This window comes from Amblyomma mixtum, chromosome 8 (assembly GCF_055824585.1).
Source record: "Amblyomma mixtum isolate Tamu chromosome 8, ASM5582458v1, whole genome shotgun sequence".
In the NCBI taxonomy this organism is placed as follows: domain Eukaryota; kingdom Metazoa; phylum Arthropoda; class Arachnida; order Ixodida; family Ixodidae; genus Amblyomma; species Amblyomma mixtum.
Window position 1 is genome coordinate 81,315,290 of NC_143019.1, and position 26,711 is coordinate 81,342,000.

At 44.5% G+C, this 26,711-nt stretch overlaps 2 protein-coding genes across 4 annotated transcripts in view; one reads left to right on the forward strand and one right to left on the reverse strand.

The window, feature by feature from the left end:
* Positions 1-1,694: 1,694 nt before the first annotated feature.
* On the reverse strand, positions 1,695-21,632 carry LOC149333191 (heterogeneous nuclear ribonucleoprotein H2-like). Of its 2 annotated transcripts, none has more exons than XM_089558582.1 (11): positions 21,517-21,632; positions 20,717-20,822; positions 18,361-18,516; positions 16,629-16,772; positions 15,783-15,921; positions 10,299-10,474; positions 8,939-8,971; positions 8,245-8,339; positions 7,832-7,967; positions 5,631-5,822; positions 1,695-1,906 (listed from the first exon to the last, which is right to left on the reverse strand). In XM_089558582.1, exons 1-11 carry the CDS (start codon positions 21,604-21,606, stop codon positions 1,839-1,841), a joined length of 1,335 nt encoding a protein of 444 aa, XP_089414708.1. In that variant the 5' UTR covers positions 21,607-21,632; the 3' UTR covers positions 1,695-1,838. The 2 variants fall into 2 exon arrangements, with proteins under 2 accessions (XP_089414708.1, XP_089414709.1); XM_089558583.1 differs by having other exon boundaries at positions 21,513-21,616.
* Positions 21,633-21,953: 321 nt separating this feature from the next.
* Positions 21,954-26,711, forward strand: part of LOC149333192 (radical S-adenosyl methionine domain-containing protein 1, mitochondrial-like) — a 32,035-nt gene continuing 27,277 nt past the window's right edge. The window contains exons 1-2 of one of the 2 annotated variants that reach the window (XM_089558584.1): positions 21,954-22,514; positions 22,586-22,638. In XM_089558584.1, coding sequence (XP_089414710.1) covers positions 22,338-22,514; positions 22,586-22,638 — 230 coding nt within the window. In that variant the 5' untranslated portion in view covers positions 21,954-22,337. The remainder of the gene's footprint in view (positions 22,515-22,585; positions 22,639-26,711) is intronic. The other variant, XM_089558585.1, reaches the window with a different exon arrangement.

Consider the following 26,711-nt stretch of genomic DNA (forward strand, 5'->3'; position numbering starts at 1 on the left):
TTTGTCATATTTGAAGAATTTATTGGTTGTGCCGCAATGACGGCCTTCAATGGCCTTAAGGGGGGACATGGGTCTTAGAGCATTTTCTTTTTATTTACAGACCAAATGCAATGAAACTGCACAGACTCAGTTTTTTCTGCTGATTTAAAATATGCAATTTGTGTATTTCTAGGCCAATTAGTTCCTGAGATATTAATATACATCATGCCACTGTCTGCTGAAACAATAGAAAAGAAATGGGCCACCAGAAATTTAATTTTAATGTGTGGGTAGATACTACAATGTGTGAGGAATGCAACGCTGGAAGCAGTTTTCAGTTTTTTGTCCGTGTGGACAAATGGGCTTAATAGTTAGTTTTCAAGTGAGTTGACCAGACATACAGTGCCAGAAAACATGACACACATGAAACTAACTGTTAAGCCCATTTGTCCACACGGACAAAAAACTGAAAACTGCTTCCAGTGTTGCATTCCTCACACATAGTAGTATCTACCCACACATTAAAATTAAATTTCTGGTGGCCCATTTCTTTTCTATTGTTTCAGCAGACAGTGGCATGATATATATAATATCTAAGGAACTAATTCGCCTAGAAATAAACAAATTGCATATTTGAAATCAGCAGAAAAAACGGAATAAGTGTGTAGTTTCATTGCATTTGGTCTGTAAGTAAAAAAAATGATCTAAGAACCATGTCCCCCCTTAAAGGCCGGTACCCCAAAATGGAATCAACATTGGTAGAGTTCGTGGAATCTCTGAAGTCAGCGGCATTTCCAGTAACCCCAGAAGTGCTACAGGCCAGAGATTTGGCAAGAGAGCAAGGTATTCTATCGGACCAGTGAAATGCACACGCTAACTCAACAGGTCGCATCAATCTTGCGTCAGCCTGGGGATGACATACTGGAAAGCTTGGTTGTGCGCTCGTTCCAAAAGTTGTGTTGGCTTTAATGGCACATAGGCAGCTAAGGCCATCATGCGCCAAACACAAGGTAATAGGGAATGTTTTCTGTGAGACTTAATAAAAATGTGGAAGCTCTCAGTGGTGCAAAGGGCCTAAAAATTTAACTACCTAGTAATAATGGGGAAAACGAGATTTAGGAATGGCTAATGGTAAAAGCTTTAAAAAGGTCAGGTAGCCTCAGCGGCCATCCTTGGCTGGGCGAGGATGTCGAGGATTCCGACCAATCAAATAAAAGCCTCAGCCTTTTCCTCACGAATGAGGAAGCGGCTGAGGGACATCATGTGAAGCTATAGGTCATGATTTATATTTTGTTGAGAAAACCTGCTTCAGTTAAAAACTTAAAAACACAAGATATGTCCACAATTGCATTTTCGCCTATGAGCAACGCGGGATGAAAGGGAATGGATTGATTATAAAACAGTGAAAAGCACTTTTTCCTTAGTTTTTCGAGTTTGGAACATGAAAATAAAATGTGGTTAACTGTAAGTTCACCTCCACATGCACAAACTGGTTTACCTTGTTTCGTGAGCAGAAAGTTGTGTGTAAGGTGCGTGTGACCTATACGGAGACGGCAGATAATGACTTCTTTAAAACGTTCTTGGTGTACACATGACTTCCATTCTCCTAAAACTGGTTTTACCAAATGTAGTCCACCATTTCCAATGCACTCGATGACACAGAAGACTGTCCCCTGCTCGAAGATGACAGTGATCCTACAAACCTACCAGATGACAAACAGTGCAGCCCTTCTTTATTTTTTCAGGTTATTTATTGATGCTCATGAGGAGTTTTCATCTGACATGATACTAAGCTTTGTCAGACACTTTCAAATGGTAAGAAAAAAAAACATGACTGATGCCACCCTCTTCAGAATGCCTTAGAAGGAAGTATAGTTGTTCCCACCAATCATATTTCCTCCCATAGAGCCACCTCCATAACTTCCCCCTGGAAGAGAAATGAACAAAGCATCAACATGGTGATCACTGCTAAACAAGCACGCGTTGGCAACACTTGCAATGCACTCCAATATTCAGAACAATTCTCAATGCTAACATCAGGCAGCAAGTGACCACATTCAAACATGTTAGAGAGACCACACCAGTCTTCTCAAGCCTCATGAGACATCAATTAAGGGGGGATGAGGGTCTTGAAAACTTTTTTTTTTATTTGTTAACATATCTTTCTGAAACTTAGCACCTGGGTGTATCATTGAATGCTGATTTCAAACATGTATTTAGATTTCAAATATCTCAGCTGGAAGGAAACATATGGCAAAATAAAATAACCTAATCAGGTCATTTCTTACGGGCCTTTTTAGTAATTTATCAATTAAATAAACATTTTTAAAGAATAAGTAGACATTTGCAAAGGCCCAAAACACATCCTAAAGCTAACAGAATGTCTACAAACTAATTTTGTTGATCATAAATAAACAACAAAGTTGGAAAGAAAAAATGACATGGCAGCAATTAGCCCACACTTCGTCTAATTGCTCATATATCAAGTTTAAAGGAAAAAAGAAAGCTTTAGCATGTGCTTCGGGCCTTTGCAAATGTTTACTTATATTTAAAAAATCATTCTTTAGCTGATAAATTGCTATAAAGGCCCGTAAGAAATTGCCTAATTTGAATGTTATTTTGCAATAAATTTTCTTCCAGGCGAGATATTTGAAATCTAAATGCATATTTGAGATCAGCATTCTATGATACACCTGCGTGCTAAGTTTCAACAGGTTATGTCGAAAAATAAACAAGTTTTCAAGACCCTCATCCCCCCTTAAGTGCTAAAGCAGAACACATAATTACACTTCACACCTCCAGACTGAACGCAAGCAGTTTAGCAGCTGTGACTGCAATCAGAGCACAAACTCTGTTCCTAAGCCGATGAAAATAAATGCATGCATTTCACAACTGTGTTGGGATCTGCCTCCTTGTCCCAGAGGTTAATGACACAGACCGTAACATGTTTTCATTAGCATCGATAATAAATGGGACGAAAGGTATGGTTTTGCTAATATCAATGTCATTGTGCCTGTGATACAAATGACGTTTTTCTGTGGTATGCACTAAAAAAAACTTCATTTGCAGTGGAAAGTAATACTCACATAATAGGCATCTGCTAGCAATCGTGTGAATACAGTATTGATCACAGTGCGCTTTCGGTGTGCGCCTAATATGCGCGGAAATAAAAAAAACTTTTTTTTCGCGACCAAACTGGGGGTGTGCGTATTACGCGAGTGCACCTATTATGCGAGTAAATATGGTATAATTTAAGTGCAGTTGAAGAAATTTAGGTACTGAAGCTGCCACTTCAGAAAAAGGAATAGTAAAAGCTCGTTAATTCGACACTGACGGGACCGCGAAAAATTGTCGAATTATCCGAATGTCGAATTATCGAATGAACAACAAAAAACAATGTTTGCCGCAACAGGACGTATACCTTTATTTGGCAAGGAAATCTGTAATCACCGTCTGCTTTTTCGAGCGAATTTGAGCGACTACGATAGCTCTAACAGCTGCCAGGTGCTGCGCGGCACACGCGCCGTCAGGGATTTGTTCACAGAAGTCCTCCCGCACAGACAAGGCTTCTGCAGCTTCTTTCACCGTGCACTTCGGCATTTGGGACAACTGCTCACAATCGTAAATCGGCCTGTCACTTTAATTATTTCATCCTTGGTCAGCTGACAGGACACAAAGGCGAGGCGCGCAGGCCCTGCGCGCCTCGCCGCGCGAGGGGGGGGGGGAGGTGAAGGGAGCGCAGCTCCCCGCTTATCTGTTTTTTTCAGCCAGCGTCCGCGGGGACGGCGTTGTTGCTGGGACGCGCGTCTTATCTTTTCTCTTTATCTTTCCTCTGATCTTTTAACTCTCCTCTATCTCCACATGGCAGCGGTGGTGGCGGCTGAGCCAGTAGGCAATCCCTTGCAATTTCCTTTCACCCTTCTCTCAGTTGCAACAAAACAGCAACAACAAGCAGCGCAGTAAACATGCTGACAAAGCGCGCATTTACCAAAAAAGGCGCGGTAAATAACCGCGATCGTAGCGACTGCTGCGTCGCTACGACACAACAAAGCATAAAAAAAAAAGACGCCAGCCGCTTCGGCCGCTGGGCCGCTGCTAACTCGCTTCCTCGGATGGATGGATGGATGATAATATGACCATACGGATGGCCTATCAGCCGTACAGTAGCGCCGCTCATGGCAGTGTTTTTTTCTTTTTGCTCTGGGCAAACCGGCTTGGCGGGCTGCGGAGTGAAGTCGAATTAACCGACGCACGGCAAAATTTGTTCGAATTAACGAGAGTTTCGTCCCATAGACTCCTATGTATAATTGTAGGGACCTCGCGCGCGCGTCGAATTATCCGATTTTCCGAATTAACGGGGGTCGAATTAACGAGCTTTCACTGTACAATCTTTCCTTCCCATTCCTGAAGTGACCATTTCAAAAGCCCTTTAGCTAAAGTGCTATGATAGGCAGGAAGACAATTTTAACCTTATTGCATTCCTTTATAACAAGAGAACACCCATAACACACATTTCAGCAAGTTTCCCGCAGCAAATTTCCTTGAAAGCTCTTCACGAAAAACTTCCAGAACAATCACAAAGTGCTCAAGGAACTGCTTTACGCGAAATTAAATGACATATGTAGGATCTGCACACAAAAATACATATTCCCTGAAGATTTCTTAACTGTGACTACATTGATAAAATTCCTTTTTTTTTTTTTCAAGACCAGGCTCGCCCTCAAACGAACTGGTTGCTCACTGCATTTAAGGGGGGACGAGGGCCTTAAAACTAACTTTTTTATTTGTGGCTAGAATCTCATGAAATTTTGCACACAGATGTATTTTTCTCTTCTGATTCCAAAAATGTAATCACAATTGAGCTGGTGGTCTTAAATCTTACAAAGTCTAGAATATAATTAGGTAATTTCTTACGAAGCTTTATTGAACTTTCTCACTGCATTTTGTTGCTTTTATTTACATGAATTGATAGCCAGAGAGTTCCCCTACCCAATGACATTCTTCGTTTTTGTCTCACAGCATGTCATCCTGACATACTATGTCGAGAGTAAAAGGTTGCAGTATTTTACACTGCAACTCATTAAGCTAATTGTAAATTGCTATCTATATATGTGGCCTAAACAAAAAAAAGTAAGGATGTCATTGGGTATGAGAATTTGCTGGCTACAAAGTCATCTAATTAAAAGCAACAAAATGCAATGAGAAAGTTCATTAAAGCTGCATAAGAAATTACCTAATTACACTCCAGAATTTAAGACAACTTTTGATCCAAGACCACCAGCTCAATTATGACTACATTTTTGAAATCAGAAGAGAAACATCTGTCTGCAAAATTTCGTCAGATTCTATCCACAAATAAACAGGTCAGTTTTAAGACCCTCATCCCCCCTTAACTTGTAATCTACATGGCCGATAGACACTTGGCGGAGAAACTGAGGGGTAGTGGTCTACTTTGCACTAATACACGCATCACCCCTGTGGGGCTTGTGTTATGCCCAAGGCAGCGGAGAAGTGGACCTCATCTTAGGCAGCATTACTGGCGCACTGTCATCTATGCTTCCTCTCCAGACTAGTGGTTAGTGGGGATTAACATGTGCTGTCATGTACGGGGTGCGACAGGTGCCACTGGCAGGTGAACGAGGAGAACTTGCCTCCAAAGCGGCCAGCCCCGAAACTGCTGGAGCCAAAGCCAGACCCCCCGCTAGCCATGGTCCCCGAAAAGGCCGGCGTTCCAGAGGCAGACCCGATGGGACCCACTCCGTTGCCGAAGCCGCCAGCGTTGCCACCCGCGGCGTTCAGGCCACTTGGTGTCGAGTTCAGGAAGAGCTCAATGTAGCGGTGCTCTGAAACGAAGCACAAAGTGCCACTGAAGCCCCATAAACATAGGCACAGGAAACATGCACATACCGAGCATACTACCAAACCTCAAGACATTACCAGTTAAAAAAAGAAAGGTTTGAAGCGACGCAGTTTTCTTTGATATTTCTGTAGCATTAAACCACATCGCACATCCCAGGTTTATGCTGAAAGGAATGCTTCGTTCAGGAAACGCTCACTTCCACAAACAAACCCAAGTCCTTCAATAATCCATTTAAATCTGGAGTACCTTCGGGAATCACTCTTGCTCCCCTGCGCTCTAACGTAGCTTCAGTTACACTATTTACCACTGACAGCATACATATGTCAGATGCTACAGCAACTACTTAATAAACACAAGAGTAACTACTCATTACTATCCACCCGAGCACAGCCAAAAGCCACAAAGCTATACAGCTTTCACAGAAACCTCGCAGTTGAAAAATTCCTTGTCTGGGGTTCAAACCCTGGACCACCGCCTCACTGAAGCAGTTGCTCCACCAACTTTGCTAGCACACTACGCAGTTTCTGTGGGAGCTGTACAGCTTTCCTCTGTAACCGTATGACAGCGTTTCGGTTATTGCTAATGAGTAATTCCTCCCTCATATCAAGCCTAGCACTCCTTGGGGAATTCCCCTAATAACTGGATCAACACTTAAAAAAAATCCTAAATGTAAGGCGGTTGAAATGAAAAGAATCTTTTCAGGATAAAGCTGTCAGCCATGGCCAACATGAGTTATTTTCGATGTTCACTTAATAGCTAATTTCATGTGCCAAGTGATGCAACAAAAGAAAGTGCATGCAACAACGGTAAAACATCGCAAACAGTCTGAACTGGGTGCTGCAGGGATTGCAACATGGTGCTAGCGGACGTTGAGTCTGCACTGAACACTAAGCGGTTATTTCAACTATTGCCTGTTATATTCACTAGCACAAACCTGGCTGTTACCATTCTTCACAGACACAAATAACTTTCCAACAACTCCACAGAACCGGGCTACGCTCATGCTTATCTCAGCATCCACCCTTAGACCAGTTCAAGAAGACATCACACTACATCAACTTTAGCAACCCTGAACTGCTCAGTAAGAATTCCAAAGCACAAGCTCAAACAACTTCTTCGACTACACTGTGAGCACCTTCTTGTGTGCACGCAATAGAAGGCCCCCGTGCCATGCCATTTAACTCATCCAGCAGGTCCTTTCACACAAATTTACTAGCACCCGTCCCTCCCTGAAAATTGCGAGGACACTATGCCGTGACGACTTGCGGTGGATGTGTCACACCATTCCCATGGCTATTCGACGTCCGCTCTTTTTCGACGCAATTTTGACATTTCTGCCTATAATTAACCTAGTCATCAAACTTGGCTTCAAGGTTCATTTTTTCTCCATCTGAAGCAACCACTGGTTTTCTTCTTTTATAGTTCCCGAGTTAAACGTGCGTAACACGCTTTGTCAACGGACGGACAGTATGAGCCATTAAACGCTTTCGCCTTAAAATTATTTCAGCCCCCACATGCAGTCTTCCCTTACTGCAGTCATGCATGCTAACCAAGTCATGTTAGGGCACAGTCAATGATCCTGCGCATAAATTAGGCTAGAATAACCGTTGATCCCACACTACCACTGCATATCTTCTAGATCTTAACATCAACAGAGCAAGACGTTAATGATTTAATGACGTTAATGACATTAATGAGCATGCTACGCCCACATTTTTTGCAAGAATAAATTCTGCGAGCAGTTAACTGCACTATGGTGCGTTAGCAACGGTACACGGGTTTTAACATCCCAAAGATACACGTGAGTTATGAGGGATGTCATTCGCAGTGGAAGACTTTCAATCAATCTGGACCACCTGGGGTTCCTTGATGTGAGTTCACTTGCACAGACACAAGAAAGATCTTAGCAAAGAGTGGCTGTCACGGCCAACATTCCACTCCAGTGACCTCGGGTGTCGCCAACGAAATTCCAATGAAGCGTAAATTACTCACGCATGTGGGCCTTATCTTTGCTCATGGCCTTCACAGCCTCCTCGTGTGTGGCAAACTCAACGTCACACTCCCCAGATGGGCGTCCGCTGTCCTCATAGATCAAGTGCACGTTCACAGGATTCATGGGCTGGAAAAACTGGAAAAAGAAAAAAACAAAGGACTGTGTCACCCTTTCTCATTTCGAACGCAGCGCTCGCTTGCCACTGCATCAATGATCTGTCGTGCCAAAGAGCAGCAAAGAGGAAAACTTCAGTCAACCGAGAAGCTTTGAATGAAGTTCAGCACAGCACTGAGCTTATTTAGCACCTGTAGCGAATCGCTCGTGTGCAGAACACCACGAGGAGTGTCTGAAGGTGCAACGGCGAGTCTGACCAGACCAGCGGGATGGAACACACCACTCATGAGCAACTCACCTCGAAAATGTCGCGCTCAGTAGCCCGGAATGGCAGGCCTCGCATGTGCACAAAGTGGCCGGTGGCGGAAAAGTGAGCACCACCGCCGGGGCCCCCTGGAAAATGCACATTTCGCTCTGGAAAATGTGGCAGTTGAGCTAATAATGTGCTCAGTGCCTTCACAAACTCGCACTCCTATGCCTCCATCAACCATTAAATCTAAACATTCATTACGTCCTCTTTGCAATTTCGGTAAGCTCTGCACATTGCGCGCGCCCCAAAATGCTGCACACAAATGAGGAAATGTAAAATATGAAGATATCTCGAGGCTTTTTGGCTTGTAAAAAGGCATGCTATCAATATATCGTATAGGCTCGAAACTACGACTACCGACGCTCACGTTACTGCAAGTTACTCCAAAACAGAGGTCAAAAGAATCTCCAAAATTTACTGGAACCTGTCCGGGAAGCACGAACATGAAGCACTTCGTATCGAATACAGGGTGCTTCAAAATCAAGCCACCAGCTTTGTCTCTAAAACAAGAGAAATCATGAACTTTAAAAGAAGCAAGCAAAGTTGGCTCTCGTTGAAGCGCAGCCTTGAGCATACAAAAGCCCTCTTTTGCTCACGACCCTCTGTCTTCAGGAGGGCGGGTTGCCACAGAGACCATTACATGACAGAAGGGAGCACACACTTGGGCCCACCAGACACTTACCAAAACCTCCATAGCCATCCTCATCCACGAATCCTGGCAGGAACAAATAAGGGAGCAAAATGAGCCAACAAACAAGCATACATCAAATTCAAAGGGGATCGCGAAACAGTTTGACACATCGATATGTAGAAAATGCTGCTGATTAGCTTATCCGTGACCCAGAAGCAAGCACACACTGCACTCACACTAGTGACACGCTTTCTGTAGTGATACGCCACCCGCTAGGCGTGCTCACAACGGACTGTGCTTCGGAACTGGCCATAGCCTACCGTAAGAGGTCTCATCCTGTTGCTAGTACACAATAAATGGAACAATCTCCAATGAGAATTAAGGTACACTGGGTTTGCTCAATGCCTTCAGCATTGACAACACACCAGGCAAGGCCTGCCACTAGACTTTGGACAGTTACACTCAGTTTCATACATAGTGGGCTATATAGTTCTACACAGTTCTACACAGGCTGCAGAAGTACTGTGCCTGCAAGACCACGCTACTCCGCAATGCATCATTCATTCTGCTTGAAGCCTCGGAGAGCATCTGGACGAAAACAAAGAGCAGTACAAAACAGAGTGCTAGCACTGCGAACTGCAGTCGAAGCTGTTAGGCACTCAATGTTCGGGCCCTTTGGCGGTTGCTTTCACTGACTTTTCAGGCAAGGGTGAAGTCAGAGCAATTTGCTTATCCAGCCATGTATCATACTACCACATGCCCTTCTAAGTCTTATTCAGTCGAAGGACGAAAGTGTGGCAAGAAGTTGAACAAAGTGCAGGAGGTTACGAGCCACAGTACTGGAGATGCACCGTAACAAACTATGCCTGTGTTCACTTTGGTTGCATGGCGAACAACTTGTTGCGGTGCAAACAGCATGCTAGCTTTGGCAGTGTTGACTGCTGTGTAGTCAATCAGTCTTCATGCGCGAATGCAAGTTGATGAGCACAAACAATAGTGCTGTAATCTTGCATGCGATTTTCAAGGGGATTTGAGACTACTCGATACAACCAGATTTGACAGTACAAACCTCGTTACAATGAACACAGATATTACAAAGTATTGGCTATACCAAACTGTGCCTAAATATTTTTCACAAACACATGCATTTCTCGCTTTATATCTCAAACATGGTTTACCACTGTAGTACTATGTCGAGCAAAACATCTAAGACGTCAACACAGAAAAGGTTCAGAAATAAGTCATCTAAAGCTTTGCTCCCCATACACCTACAATATTTTTTATTCTTGCACAACATGCAACAAAGGATAAGACTGCACATTTCTCATCTCTCCAGGTCTACAACTAGACCACAAAGAGGCACGCACACCATTTCAAAGTCGGCACAGAGGCAGGTAACAGGAGCACTCACCCCGGAAGTTGCGGCCCCCACGGCCCATGCCATAGCGTGAGGGACCCCCTCCGAATCGGTCGGCTCGGTCGTAGGGGCCGGGTCTGGCCCCACCCATGGGGCGCATCATCTTGGGCACACCCATGCCCACTGCCGAGCGCACTTCCTGCAGACTGCTCTTGAAGATCTCTATGTACCTATGCAGGGGGGCAGACAAACGCGGGTTGGTCACAGAACCAGGACACACATCGCTCTTCACAATCCCCTTGGAACAAGCCAAAAGTATCACTTGCTTTAAATGGATGAAGAAAAAGGAAAAGAAAGAATGACATTGTTGCAAGCCCAGTGCAAACACAGAAGAGGCTAAAGAACTAAGGGCCTCCTCCGCAAAGGTGAACTGAAAAGGAGACCGGTGAAACATTGCACCCAAGACTGTTGCCATAAAACTGAAAGGCCACTGATGGCCCACACGTATAGCATAGGTATCGCCATACACAAAGGTTTCATCAAGACGACAGTCTTGCAGCAAGTTTCGTAGTTTCATAACCAATAGCTGCACAATGCACTAAGAGCCACCTGACATAAAAAGTTCACACAAGGGGCTGAACAAGCTGTGAGCAGCGAAATCTCAGCCACAATGGCTGTGTGGCACAGAAGCAACAAATAAAATGGCCACATGACCAGCTCCACTGTGCTGAAGCTTAGGGTTTCGGCAATGCGATGAGTATTTTTTCTTATTCATGGTTACATAAACTGTGAAAGGAGAACGTGCATTGTGCAGCTTGTGGCCTTTCCGACCAATAAAGCTTCATTTCTCACCTGTTCGCATGCTATAGGTGAAGGCAATAGACACTTCAGGTTATGGCAACGAACGACAACTGAATCTCTTTTGACAAGTGATAAGGCCCCCAATTTTCTGCGGCAAAAAACTTCAAATTCAGCGGCTCAAGGACGAAGAATTCACATTGCACTGCGGTGCACCTTGCCTCGATGGACAAGCTCATTGAGATGTTGGCTTTTCCTCGCAACTTACATGCCTTGCGGGTGAGCCCACTGTGGCCAACTCATTGAAAAAAAAAAAGGGGGGGAGGGGGTATTTGAAGCTTTCCGAAGCAGATAATTCAAGAGGAAAATTCGAGTTACGTTTGTGCAAATATCATAATCCTGCTTTCGACAGCTGTCAGTACTGCAACTCATCTCATAAAAATGTTTGGGTGCCTTGTTGCCAGAACCGAAGCACTTCGGGGAGCAAGCAAGTCATGGGATGAGCAGAAATTTGTTACCAGATTCTACGCTTCAAGAGAATTCAGATCATTAACTTAATTACATTCCCAACATTCCTACTGATGTCCACAAACACAATATCACCAAAAAGAAGGCAATGTGGTTGCTAACACACAATTCGATGAATAATGCTAAAATTCAAGACTTTCTGCGGAATTACAGGAAAATAAGGGTCAGGGAAAATAGGGGCCTTAACAATGCTTAGTTAGTGCAATTTTTAAACGATCAGTACTAAAAAGCAATAGACATGTCTACAAACCCCTCGCAATATTTCTGTTTATGCAAATGAATAAACCAAACTTACAACCTGTAAGCCAGGCAAGCACCTAAATCTCTAGAAATTAAAAAGACCCCCTCTTAGAACATAACCTGGGGTACATTTAACAACCCAATCACACAAGCAGTTTCAACTAACTGTGGAATTTACTATTTCTTTTAGGAGTCCCTGTACTATACAGCAGTGTCCAGTTTAAACATTTCATCACGGAACTTCACGAGGTGTTTCAACAAGAAATAAATGTTACAATTATCCTTTAAACTTTAAGTTTTTAAACTGCCATTTTGCTTTCTATATTCTTTTTGGAGCCAAAGCACACAGCCAGCACAATCCAATATCCAAATCCAAATACCCCTCAAAGAAGGCTGTCCAGTCAATGGCGTCAACCGACTATCACGACCTTGCAGTTAATTCTTTTGAGAGGCATTCGCCACTACTCCTTTAGTTGTCACTATGGGCAATTAAGTTAAGAGTGCACAGAGCGTGACTGCATAGGAAACCGTTGCTGCCTACTTGCTTCCTCGAAAGCAGTTATGGTCAAGCGAAGGGAACCACACCAATCACCAAAAGTGAAACGCAGAGGCCTTACAGAGTGCAACTGATTCAACATACTACTTGAGCAAGAAAAATTCCTGTCCGCAATGTCCGGCGTATTCGCTATTTTAAACTGGAAAGAATACACTTGATACCACACAGCTAACTGCGTGCTTCTCCCAATCTTGCTTATCCCTTTCAGGCGCTTTGTACACAATTGTGTAAGCGGCAAACTTACAGCTTTTCTGAGCAACTGGAGCACTTAACAGTGATTTCATTATTTCAGTCAAATTGAGCACCCTTCTTGTTGCAAATAAGTTGTTTTTTGGTACCATGCAGCGAATGCAGTAAATAATATTTTTCATAAGAGTGAGCTAGGTAGCACTTTGTCCGCCGTTTTTGTGCAGACAGATTTTGCCGCGAGTGAAAACATCGATTGTTTTTGCTCAATTTCGAGCGTAATGTGAATCATATTTTCATAAGAGTGAGCTAGGTAGCACTTTGTCCGCCGTTTTTGTGCAGACAGATTTTGCCGCGAGTGAAAACATCGATTGTTTTTGCTCAATTTCGAGCGTAATGTGAATCTTCCAAACACAAAGTGATTCCACGATCCCTAGGGTGTTTACCTGACACACGAGAACATTTTGATGTTATTATTTCTAACAAATCTGACACTTTGCACGGAATTCTCCACACCGTTGTAAGAACTGACCTGCTGGTCTTTCACATTCGAAAACTAACAAATTTCCTTTCTTGAGGCCTGAATATACTACTTAGGTGAAAAAAATAATTGATTTCAGTGAAAACGAAAAATGGCGCCTGAAAGGGTTATAATAGTGCTCAGTGTCCATTACTTAGCTTAAAGATAACCCAACCAATCTCAAAAGTCACACTGTAATGGCACAAAGCAAAGTGGAACCCTACAGTTGTGCTTTTTCACGAAATCCTGCGATGGCTCTACATCTACTTGCGCAGCTGTTGGCGGAAGGGAGAAGGCAGCCGCAGCAGCGAGGAGGGAGTGCACGCAGAGCAGACGAAGTTGCGGCACACGCACACTTCTGAAATGACTGCTTCATCATCATCAGCATGACTACGCCCACTGCAGGGCAAAAGTCTCTCCCACGTCTCTCCAATTAACCCTGTCCTTCGCCAGTTGCGGCCACCGTGTCCCCGCAAACTTCTTAATCTCATCCGCCCACCCAACTTTCTGCCGCTCCCTGCCACGTTTGCCTTCTCTTGGAATCCACTCTGTTACCCTTAAGGACCAGCGGTTATATTGCCTTCGCATTACATGCCCTGCCCAAGCCCACTTCTTCCTCTTGATCTCAACTAGGATATCATTAACCCGCGTTTTGTTCCCTCACCCACTCCGCCAGCTTCCGATCTCTTAATGTTACACACCCTCTTTGTTAGCCTCCACATTTCTGCCCCATAGCTGAGTGTCGGTAAGATACAGCTGTTGTATGCTTTTCTCTTGAGGGATATTGGTAAACTGCCATTCATGACCTGAGAGAACCTGCCGTATGCGCTCCACCCCATTCTTACTCTTCTAGTTATTTCCCTCTCATGATCCGAATCAGCGATCGCTACCTGCCCTACGTAGACATGTTCTCTCACTACTTCCAGCACCTCACTACCAATTGTGAACTGCTGTTCCCTTGCTAGACTGTTGAACATTACCCAAAGATCTGATTAAGAAACGCCAAAGCACGAGGATGTCTAACTCCACAGACAGAAGTGACCGCTTAAATCCAAAATAATCCTAGTCTATTGGTATCTAAGAGCAGCGCCATTCTGGCTGCACGCGGCAAGACAAAGGCAAATGACACAAACAAAGGCATGAGAGCTGCTACGGTGCACAAGGTGCACCGTAGCAGTTTTGTATTTGCACCTTGGGTCGTTCACACTAGTATCAGAGTGGTGATCAACTGCATTAACAGTCGCAACGTAATTCATGCCACCCATAAGCATGCATGTGTGCCTCTGGCGTGGGTACAGCGTGCTAGAAGCCGACTAATAAGGGGTTGTTTTTTACTTGTCTTTTGAGTGCTGAAGCAAGTGAAGTTGGCTTCATGTGTTTAAGACATGGATTTGCTCATTGCTGAGTGACAGGCTCTGCTCCAGGAAAAAACTTTTTACAAACCAAAAGAGCCAGACTAAGTTATAAAATGGCAGCTCACTAGTGCCAGGGGGAATAGCATAGAACGGCAAGGGTTATTTTAATCAAAGATACAGGCTTTAACCCAACACAAAAATCGGTTAGTGACCCTGCAGAAGTGACTGAGGATATTTCAGGTGTTTTTTTTTTTTTTTTAACGCAAACAGCTAGCATTTTCCACTGAACAGCTGGACGGACTGCATTCCTATATCAAGGTCAGGAGCTACCAGCCTACAAGTTGCTTACTCCGTTTTTTTACATCTGCATAGTTCTGAATAATGAATCTGAATAAGGCATACCACTGCCTGTCTAGTACACACTTGAATCCTGCTCTAGAACAAAGATACGAACTGCGCACCCAGCAATTCTGGACAAAATCACTGTAAAGAATGCAATTTTTTCGTATACTGTAAGAACCAATACAAATCTCCCGTTGACAGGCGTGCATTTTTTTTTATATTTGCGCTTTTGTGATCGTCAAAAGCGTTCCCCACTGGTTTCCAATGGCAGTCTTAACTGCTCGACACAAGCGATGGAAAACCTTTCAAAGAAAGATTTTGCTACACATAGGAAGAATGGACCACTGCCTTCGATATTTTCATAATGTTACCTCACAATATTATTGGTTGGTTATTGGGGTTTAACGTCCCAAAGCAACTCAGGCTATGAGGGACGCCGTAGTGAAGGGCTCCAAGATCGCACAGTGCACGGGCCTCTAGAATTTCGCCTCCAAAGAAATTCGAGCGCTGCAGCCGGTATCAAACCCGCGTCTTTCGGGTCAGCAGCCGAGCGCCGTAACCACTGAGCCACTGCGGCGGGGCATATTCCAGAATTCAAAATTTTTGTCGAAGAATGCTGGACATAGAAAACACATACATATGCAGCTTCCTGACATTAGTAAGGCCTGCAAGCAGAGTTATGAGTAGAACTACAGCTCAACAGCTCCACACAGTATTTCTTCAATGCTAACTGGTTGTCAACTTCCATTAGAAAGGCACACAACACACAGCTCTCTGCCATATTCAGTGTGCGATTACAGCAAACACCACTTAGAAGTCATTAGGAGGAACTGAGAACCTCTAGCCTTAAGCAGGAAGTGCTCACGGCAGGCGTAAAAACAACCAGCACGGTACGAAACACACCACAGAAAAACCGGCAGCACAGGGTAAAAAAAGGCACGACAAAAAAATGAGTAAGAGAGAGAAATAGAGGCCCAAACGAGTTGACCGCCTGGTAGCCACTCTGCTCCCACCTGTGCCCAATTTTTTCCTTGTGTTTCCCCATCGCCTTTTCAGCTATATCCCGTGTGGCAAACTGCACAAACGCTTCCCCCGTGCTCCTCCCCTGGTAGTCGGTGGGAAGTGTAATCCCATTGGGGACAATCTCCAACCCTTCACAAAGACCCAGAAAAAACACACACCGTCACTCTCTCCGTCTCCTCCTCCTCGCTGCACACACAAAGAGGCAACACTGAAGGCATGTCAAACAAAAACCAAAAGCACTACACTTAAGAGATCCCCCGGAACAGGCTAGCTAGTGAGGCCGCCATGCAAGATCCCTAACAGCTTCCCCCCTCCAAACACTGGCTAAAACACTGCCGGTAAAGTTTAGCGTTACAACACTGTGATTGAAAAGAAGCGCCACTCGATTTCTTTCTCAAGTGCAAACGACAAACATCACTCCGCTCGACAAATAGCGAACGACTTCGCTACAAAGACAGGTGTTTAAATGGGCGTTGGTAATTTACCTGGCATACACACAATCCTGTTGGTAAGACCTTAAAATGCGATTACAATGCGGCCGAGTTCTCGGAAACATGCAACACATCAAACAGCAGCCTTCCAGACTCAAAAACCGCAACTCCATTAGCCCAATTATATCTGCACAACCAAATACATTGCCTCCTTAGTGGACGAAATTCATGCCTCTGCTTAAGCTCGCGTTAACGTCGCTGGAGCGATAACTTTCCAACTCCTGCCTTCCGACACTTCATTCTAAGTTACTTGTCCTTCCAGTGACGACTGCAGGCGAATATCAAAACCGTCGCCATAGTAACATCATCAAGAGCGTAGCTGCTCGACACACAGAAGGAGCTTACCTGAGAAGAACTGTGCAATTTCTTCCTTGGAGCACCCAAAGGGCAGGCCTCTAAGCCTAACGCAGCCATCATTAAGAGAGTCCTGCTGGTGTGCTCCACTGCGCTTCACCACCCAATCCATTTCACTGCGCTTTGATTTGAACACTGCCGAGAGAGGAAACGTTACGAGCGACTATTCACTGACAACGCTCACGTAGATGAAACTATGAGACATCCATTTGCTTGCGTACAGCAGCACCATGCTCGTAAGACATGTCACAAGAGACAGGAGAAAAACTTGCAAAAATTAGAACTGCTGCCTCCACCCCCACACCATTGCTTCAATTGTGGATGCCCCATCTTTCAAGTCAGCACTTACTGTCTACCTTTCGTAATAACACCACTGTTTTAGCAGATCTGCACTTTATATTGTTGTATGGGTAATCCATTTTGCTTTGTACCCACCCAACCTTTAAAGGGCAACTGAAGCGATTTTAGAATTCGATGAGCTTAAGGTTGCCGAATGTGCGAAGAGTGCTGGTAAAGTCTGCGAAATCGTTTTGCTCTAACATTTGAAAGGGTGGCGTAATCGCCGAATGAAGTCGTCATCAGCGTTCAGGATTCTCCGAAGTGCGCAGCGACGGGCAGAGGCCCCGATAATGACGTCACGTATGACAGCACTACATTTCCAGCGAAGAAACAGTTATTCCATGTGAGGAAACCGACGCCATCGAAGGTGAAGCTCACGGTGCATAGTTTGGCGCCATCTGATGACGCACAGCAGCATGCAGGCGTAAGCAGCGGATATTGAAATTTCGGCAACAATGAAACCACTGCCAAGTTTCCTCGCACTCCTCCAACGTAGTGAGGAGAAAACATCGCCGCGGTTTTAATCGACGATTATGTCACCCTTTTAAATGCTAGTGCAAAAATACTTTTCATGGTTTATTAAAAGCTTGATAGATTTGAATTGTTGAATGACCTCGAATTCTAAAAAAAAAAAAACCATTTCAGCTTCCCTTTAACCCTTTCGCTGCCAGGTTTCTTTACTCACATCTGCACACACCCTGCCGGTTTTTTTTGCATGTTAGTTTCCTGGAAATTTTTCGCTAGTAAAGCACTAAAAAGCTCTGTAGACATGTTTATTCAGGATACTCTTATAGATATTAGTTGTAATGAATGAAAGCTTCCACCACCAATCTGGCCTGTCGGATTTCCTCTTCTTACGCGGATTTTTCGGTGGCAGGGGGACTTCATCGCTGTCATCACTCGACAAGGCACTTAGGTGGGCTCCTTCCTCGTTCTCATTATCATTGGACTCCGAATTCACAAGCAATTTTGAATTTCTTCGTCCATCAAAGCGCGGCCGAGTGTGGCGCTTATCTAGCGGCTGTGGCTGTGCGCAGACCAAAACGAAGTGACTTGGATGTGGAAACATGCGCGCCATCTGTTTAAAATTTACCCTACAAGATCTATGAATTTACAGAGTTTCTGCATAGATGGCGCTACATGTTTGCATAGTTTTTTTTTTTACATGAGTATTATCGGCAGCGCAGGGAGTGAGTTAAAAAGCCAAAACGAGTTAACTTGGGAGGGGCAGGGGGTGTGCATATGCGGTAGCCCGAGTTATCTCGAGAGTGGCGGTGAAAGGGTTAACGCCCTTCTGAGCCCTGTGTATATTCAAATCAACAAAATAAGCTGAGTGTGAAGCGACAACTACAAGTTCGGATTGCAACATACCGAAGCAGCTCACCTTCAATGTACCTGTGGCCAATGTGCTCATTGTGGCGTTGCAGGCCGACTTCCATGTCCTGCTCACTCTCGAGCTCAATGTATGCTTCGCCACTAGGCCTGCCTTCTCTCGAGAGTGTCATGTGCACACCACTGATGCCCCCTTTGATGTGACACTCTGCGGGAAAAGCAAATCATGGTGCTGAAAAGGACCGCGAAGCAGCATCCCCGAAGACACCCACTGCAAGCAGCAGCACTAGCAAAAGGCCACGCACAGAAATTCTCACACCAACTTTTGCAGATGCCGCACACAGGTGCCGTGCTACAATGCAGCCTGCGGTTTACCACTGCCATTTAAGAAAGCAGGTCAGACACAGGTGTGTTGTGCTTGACCACCATGGTAGCCACATTCGGTGCAAGACATTAATGGCCATCGAGGAAATTACAGCAAACCACACACACACACAAACACGTGCACAAAAAAAAGTTGTTTAAATTGTAGTATATCTCTACACTGAGAGTAAATATCGCGTGTTGCGGAAATAAACGTGCCCTGTAAAATGTTGCTTTCAACTAAACGGGCTCACTGTTCGAGCTCAAATTTCGCACAGAAATGGCATTTGGTCGGCTGAATTGTTTAATACCAAGTTTGCTTGGGGTACTTACCTGATTCGAACAGAATAAGTCGGATATTCAAATCGTATGCGGGGACGACGAAGGAAATTAAGCTGCTCTGTCAGCTACCGCACCGGTGGCGCCATCTCGTTTGTTGGTCGTGAAGAATCAGCAAAGGAAGGGTATTCGGGGGTTTGACGACGCTCTTTCAACTGTTTTTTTAATGCTCACAAAAACTGAACTTGCTGAAAACTTAGTTTTGCCAAGCTAAGTTTTCTGTGACCATTAAAAAACAGTTGAAAGAGCGTCTTCAAACCCCCGAATACCTTTCCTTTGCTGATTCTTTACAACCAACAAACGAGATGGCGCCACCGGTGCGGTAGCTGACAGAGCAGCTTAATTTCCTTCGTCGTCCCCGCATACGATGTGAATATCCGACTTATTCTGTTCGAATCAGGTAAGTACCCCAAGCAAACGTGGTATTAAACAATTCAGCCGACCAAATGCCATTTCTATGCGAAATTTGAGCTCGAACAATGAGCCCGTTTAGTTGAAAGCAACATTTTACAGGGCACGTTTATTTCCGCAACGCGCGATAGAAGCATGAAATGCAAGGCAGGAAAGGTATATTGCATTTCAAGACAGCTCACATATGGCAGCAGTCTCACTCTGGAACTGGCCGGGCCATTTTGGCTGCCGACTGCACAGTCACCCAGGCTGCTGTCACAACCCGAGAAGCTTCTGCTATGAGCTGCACTTTTTAGCTAGACACCAGACTTGGCTTCTTTTGCCCCTCTCGGCAGCACTCTGTGTATGTGTGCGCGTGCTGGGCACTGCAACTGGTGCCTCCACTGCTTTTCACTGTATGCAATTGTTTTTCTTTAGCCCAATCTAACCTCTGTATGAAAGACAACCAATTGTTACACATGGCTCAAGGGACTATGACGATGGACGATGGCGAACAGTCTAAAGCAGAGTGTAAAACTTGGTCAACACCAACTAACACAACCAACGCTGACGGCTGATTCTTGTCAATGCCAACACATGCAGTGCACACCTGTCACTACCACCACTTATTTTAAAGCAAGGTTGAGGTGTCCACTGTTCCAAGAGGGCAGTTACGCGCCTTCCCTCTGGTTCAAGGTGTCCACCGAGATGTGGACACCTCACCCTCACCTCACACTACACATATCCTGGCATAGCAGAGCTAAGCCACTGCCAATTCTTCCTTTTACCCACTTCATTTCCGAACTAACCACTTCGTAACTGTTCACTGTAAAATCAAACATTAATGCAATCTGGGCATTTCTAAAGGTGCCATGTCTGCATGATTTCGTCGAATTCCACTCCATGTCTGCCTTTACGCTCACCACTGTATTTGCGGTGCATTTTATTCTTAAACGGACCCCGAGGACAAATTAAATTGGCCTGTAACGATAGACTACCACAATCTAGAGACTTAAAACACTAACTGAACTGAAAAAAGACATTATGGGCCACAAAAGATGAAATCATCACGTCTTTTGGCGCGCAGATCACGCAGTTTTTGGTATTGACGTCGTATTTCAAAACGAAATTTTCTCAGAAGCAAATACGTGTTTTGCCACCGTACAAACAGGATTCAACCAGAGGAAGAAACAGATTCAATTTTTATCAAGAACCAAAAGTCGGATGGCGTTGCCCTCGAGCATTCCTACAAACTTCCGCACAGTAGCTGAACAAAAGACTTCATCGGCCGGATCGCTAGATGCCCAAGCACTTACCCTTTGCAGTGAAGAAATTCAATATCTCCTCTTTGGTAGTTGACCACGGAAGGCCCCGAATGCGCAGGACAAATCCCTCATCGTCCACAGGAGCTGTCATTTTGTTCTGCAAGAAAACGACAGGTTCTGCGCGTGCCCAGCTAACACAGCACGAGACTGACGCGCATTCTGGTTCGACAAGGCCTTCGACCGCTAACAGGACCTGGAACAGCTCGCCACTTTCGAAACATCGAGGTTGCCAAATGAGCATAAAGCCGCGAACACGACGTAGCACACATCCGAACGGCACGAGACCAGCGCGCGCGCACACACACACACGCATACACAGTCGAACAAAGAGCCAGAGAAGACGCGTCCGCGGTTAGAGCTAGCGAGATATATAGCGCTAGAAGCCTTATTTGAAACGCAGGAGAATACGGGCTCACTCTCAACCTCGTCACCCACGCGAACCCCAAGGGAAGAATTCGACGATAACGCTACACACATTAAACAACACTGCAAACCGCAAAAAGTTACAGAACCATAAAATCAGAATCGACTAGAGCACTGAAATTAAGCAAAACGCGCCAAAATGCCGGGGAACGGACCGGGAACTCAAAACAAGAGCATGCGCTCAGTTCAGACCGAGTCAGGCTTAGCGAGCACCGGCAGATACGCAATGTGCCGGCGGACGCTACGCTTGCTAGCTGAAGAAAGGAATGACTATTCGAGAACTACGCACTATTTAATCGAAATTAAGTTCCGATGTCTACGTGCAATGGACAACCGATACGTAAAACAAGGTAAAAAAACACACCTACGTGTGACAACGGCAACCTCAACAAAGCGGCAAAACCACAGGCTTCAACGCTATTCGAAGCTTCGATTACACTAGGTGCGAAACTTCCCATAACACCGACGTAGTGAAATCATGTGGTCTGATTTGGAAGATTAGCAGACTGTCGCGACGCCAGTGGGCAGGAAAAACAGTAACCTAAAACTTGTAAATTCTGCTCGTTGAAAATCCGGAGACAAAACAACAAAATAGCAACAAACCAGATATATCAAAATAAATATTTAGATAAATAATTAGACAATTAATTAAAGTATAAAAAAATCACTCTGGCAAATAGTGGCAGGTAGCTTGTATTACGGCTTCCAGATGACGCAGCTATCTACTAACGACCACTCAAAGGCAGGGAATGATGAAAAGTTGGTGGAGTCACGGTGGAGTTACCTAACTTTCTAGCTGCTCTAGCGACTGGCGACACGGCCAACGCGGGCGCTGCAGGCGCTGGCGACAGCGCCGGTTGAGATAAGCATGGAATCGACCTCTCATTTCCCGACAAATTAGCGGAATAAAGACATTTTTGGCTGCAATAACCTATCAACGGCGCAAAGCCGTTCGTGGGTACCAGCGCAAAGTTAATGCAGGCTAGCCACATTACACAGTACGTTTCTTTTAGCCATGCTTTTACCAGATTGCCGGCGGCGGCGGAGAGCTCGGTGCACTACCTGCACACGAGTTCGTGTTGTGTGGTGCATGTGTGCGAATGTTGACATCGACGTGGGTAGCATGAACGCGAGGTGGTGCACGGTTTCGTAACACTCGATCGGCCTGACGTGCCCGCGTGCAGCCGGAATGTTTCGTCGGCCGTACTGCGAGCTAGGAGCCAGTGCCATGCGTACTGCGACGTCCTTACGCCTTCGTCCGGTCTGCGGTGTGCTCAGGAGGGCTTCGACGCGTAGATACTGCGTCCCGAGAAGGCCGAGCAACACACGGAGCATTCATTCCGACTCCAGCTCATTGTATGTCCACGTGAGTTGCGTGCCAATGTTGTTTCGCTCGCGCAGGCGTCGGGGATTAACGGCTGCTGAATTTCTGTGCAGTGGCCGTACTGCGAAAAGCGCTGCACGTACTGCAACTTCAACAAATACATCAGGTAGGCAGTGCGCGGATTGGCGGTCGCGTGTTGAGCTGTGAAACACGCTGCGCATGCATGTGTAACAACGCTAGAAATCGGGCACGGTTTGGTTTTTGATTACCGCATTGCTCGTTCACACATGAAAACACTGAAGAAGCCGAAGAGCACACACATGGGACAAACTACCAACTGATTGTCTTATCTTTGATCACTTTTAAAAAACTTCTTCGGCATTGGCGCGAACTTTTTTTTTTTGCCTATTTTCAGTGTGTCAGTGAACCAGTGGTGTATTTGTCAGTAGGAAGAAAAAGGCATCCCGAATGTCTGTGCCATAAGAGAACTTGGTTTTGGGCTATTTATGGTTGATGTTTATTCTAGATTTCAAAATAATTACCGCTTTAAATGGTCAGAGCAAATGCACTTTTTCAAAACTGTGTTGTATGCACATTCTGAATGCAAGGTTTTTTGTTGTTGTTGTGCCCAGAGTGTCGAACACTTATCTGTGCTCTTCTCATCTCTGACTAAGGTACCGTCCAGTGTGTTCACTGTAGTTCTCTGTGCAACACAGTAGAATGTTTAACATGCAATGCACTGCTCGCATTCAGCTCTACTAGTTCTTGTGCATTATTACCTTGTATTTCGCTTTTGCAGCACAGTTCACTTGTGTGTGCACTTTTTCATGGAGGTGATAAGGCAGCTTAAAACATTAAAAATAACCACTGCTTTGGGATCTTTTAAATCCGATATTAAGCACATAAACAGGATGGCGGGATGTGTTACCCTTTTTTTCCTTCTTCCTTGCTTTTGCCAGGTTTTACTGCATGGAGAATTTCTGCATAGGAACCCTTAATCCATACATACAGCATAGATTCTCAATTTCCCCCCTCAAAGAAAATGATCAAAACTGGAAACGGTACTGCACCGAAGAAATCAAAGTTTCGACTCTGAAATCTGCTGAAAATTTCCCACAGTTCCTGATAGTGCACACGCTGTTGAGCAAAACGCTCCAGTGGCCGCAAAATCAGTGTTCGTGATGCAAAAATGGCTAGAAAGCAACACAGGCGAGGAATATGAAGTAAAAAACTCTCCTCCAGAGATTCGCTTGTACAGGTCAAGTCCAAGAAGCAGAGTGATGTATTACTCACACAACAAAAATTTGCTGACCTTGACATTACAGTAACACCTCACAACAGCCTGAACAGCATTCTGGGAGTAACTTCTGAGCGGCTGGTAAGGACAGAGGATGACAATGAGCTTCTCGAGAATTTGCGAGACCAAGGCGTAACATCCCGTGCAACAATCTTCAGATAGCTTGCACATCCTCAAACATATCAACATGCGAAAGACAAGTGCAGTTAACAGTAAATAAACTTTCAACATGGGCTGACTGAAATGGTTTTCGGTTCTCCCCACAGAAAACAGTGGCCTTTCTTTTCTCACTCAAACGTGGCCTACAGACAGATCCTAGCCTACACCTGAACGAAACCAAATTACCGGTAAAGAGTGACCACGAATTTCTGGGCATAACTTTTGACAAAAAACTGACCTTCTTGCCCCACATAAAGAGTTAACTGTAGCAAAGCAGACATTTGGGCTAGTTGGTGTGAATTCATGGTGGAAAAAACAGCGTGAACTAAGATAGGCGCTTGTAGTGTCTCCCCTCTTGTTCTGTGTTTTCTGTCTCAGTTTGCGCTGTTTTTTCCACCATGAATTCACACCAACTAGCCCAAATGTCTGCTTTGCTACAGTTAATTTCTTGTACAGTGGGCTCTCCTTTCTGTTATAACTCAGCGCTTGTATTGTCTCCCCTCTTGTTCTCTGTTTTCTGTCTTAATTTGCGCTGTTTTTCCCACCATGAACCCACATAAAGACGCTGAAGGAAAAAGCTTCTCGATCACTAAATATCTTAAAGGTGCTTTCACGTAAGCGTTAGGTTTCTGATAGGACCTGCCTTTTACACATCTACCACAGCATAGTTCGCTCTTGCCTAGATTATGGGTGCATAGTGTACAGTTCAGCTCGGCCGTCATGCCTGAAGCAATTAGATCCAGTACATAACTCGAATCTGTGCCTTTGTAAGTAAGCCATATAGAGCATCGCCCATAAACAGTCTCTATGTAGAATGTAGCGAACCCCCTTTTGCAGATAGGAGAGCCATACTCACACGTGCATACGTCCTAAAAACCTGTTCACCACCAGAACATCTCTGCTACTCCATAGTTACGAAGTGCTGTCCAAGCAGCTTTTCAGTAACAGACCCAATGCAACGAGACCCCTTATTCCCCGTTTTGAAGAAATTTGCCAGGAATTAGGTATTCTGGACATACTGCCTGATATTGCCCAGAGACCTGAACCACTGCCACCTTGGTACACCTTTTCTGCTGTAGGCAACTACATATGGACACAGTTTCACAAAAAGCAAGCTCCATGTCAACACATTACAAGAATTTTTGGCGCTGGAAGAAAAATACAACAAATACACAGCATTTTGTACAGATGGTTCTATAACAGCACATTACATCGGAAGTGCTGTAGTACAAGATAATTGGGAAAAGTTAGGTTGCCTCAATGCGCGCCAATTTTCTCAGCTGAATGTTATGCCATTTTCATGGCTGTAGCAAAAATAGTCAAAGAGAACATTCAGGACAGCATTATCTACACGAACTTGATAAATGTAATCACAGCACTGCATGCCAGACATGCAAGAGAATGTTTAATAGGAGATATAGTACATACTGCTGAAACACAAGGACATGAAATTAATTTCTGCTTGGTACCAAGCCATATTGCAATTTGTGGCATCGAGAGAGTTGACATGTGTGCTGCTCATGCTCGCCATAAGGAAGTCAGGACTGTAAATATACCCTTATGCAGATTGCATAAATTTAGTAAAAAATAAACTTAAAGAAAAATGGTAGTCTATATAGGATAGTGAAGAAAATTATAAACTACATTTAGTAAAACCCATTCTGGGAGAACGGAGATCATGCAGGCATCAGGAACATATTATAGAGGTAATTTTATGCCACGTACGCGTCAGACACACACACACCTAACACATAACTTATTGCTGCCAAAAACGTCTATATGAGAAATGTGGAGATGAGCTCACAGTAAACAACATTTTATTTTCGTGCACAGAACTGGAACATCTGAGGAAATAATATTTTACTGTAGTTTACAATAAACACATTCCTTTCCACCCCAATTTACTTTTAGGAAATAATCCACTTGTAGATATTTCGTTTGTTTTAGATTCCTGAAGGAAGCGGTGACCTTAAACAAACTATATAATCACAAAAACTATAAACTCTAAAAATTCTTACTCTGTGCTTTGACGCATTTTATGATGCGCCTCATCCATTTTCTCAGGCCTGAGAAGAAGGCTGAGGTCTTTATTTGATTTGTTGGGCTCCTCAGAGTCCTTGTCACTGTCACCGAGGGCACCCAGCTTTTGAAAGAAGTTATACCATGTGTTTGGCGCATGATGGTCTGAGTTGCTTGTGCGCCATGCAACCAACCCAATACAATACAATATAACCTTGCCTCCAGACCAGCTTCTCTCTTTGCATTTTTAAGCAAGGCGTGCCAACCGCCTTTTCTTTTTTTTCACTTCTTTCTCAGCGTAAAGTGAACACCGCTTGCCTCCATGAAAGTTTACAGTGAATTTGAAAGCGTCACCTCTAGCATTGTACTTAGTTGTTCGTTCGCTTTCACTGCTTTCTTTCAGTTTTTTTGGCATGTGAAAAGCTTACAGCACTCAGGGACATCATACTTTGGATCCATTTCCCAAGTATAAAGGAACTAGTTTCAAATTGGATGCCCAACCAATCAGAAAGGCAGCGCCCAATCTGGCTGCCAACTCATTTCTCTAGCTGAAATTTTCCGCTGCGTTTTTACACCATAGGCTCGAAAGGAGCAATTGTGGAGATTAAAATACTAAATATTACGATTTCGGCGATCTCTTTGGGCATTCAGGCATCATAATGCCTCCACACTTTGGATACAAAGAATAAACACTTTATGCCTGATAAATGTTGTAGGGTCCCTTTAAGGGGGGACATGGTTTTCAAATTGCAGTAGATGGCCAA

Bases quoted from the DNA above. Each gene is read 5' to 3' on its own strand.
- LOC149333191 (XM_089558582.1), bottom strand. From the start codon at position 21,606: ATGGGAAGTTTCGCACCTAGTGTAATCGAAGCTTCGAATAGCGTTGAA. The intron at 15,922-16,628 runs GTAAGCTCCTTC...GTCTTTGTGAAG, and splicing joins AATTGCACAGTTCTTCTCAG to GGTTGGAGATTGTCCCCAAT. The intron at 10,475-15,782 runs GTGGGAGCAGAG...CCCCCTGCATAG, and splicing joins AAGGAAAAAATTGGGCACAG to GTACATAGAGATCTTCAAGA.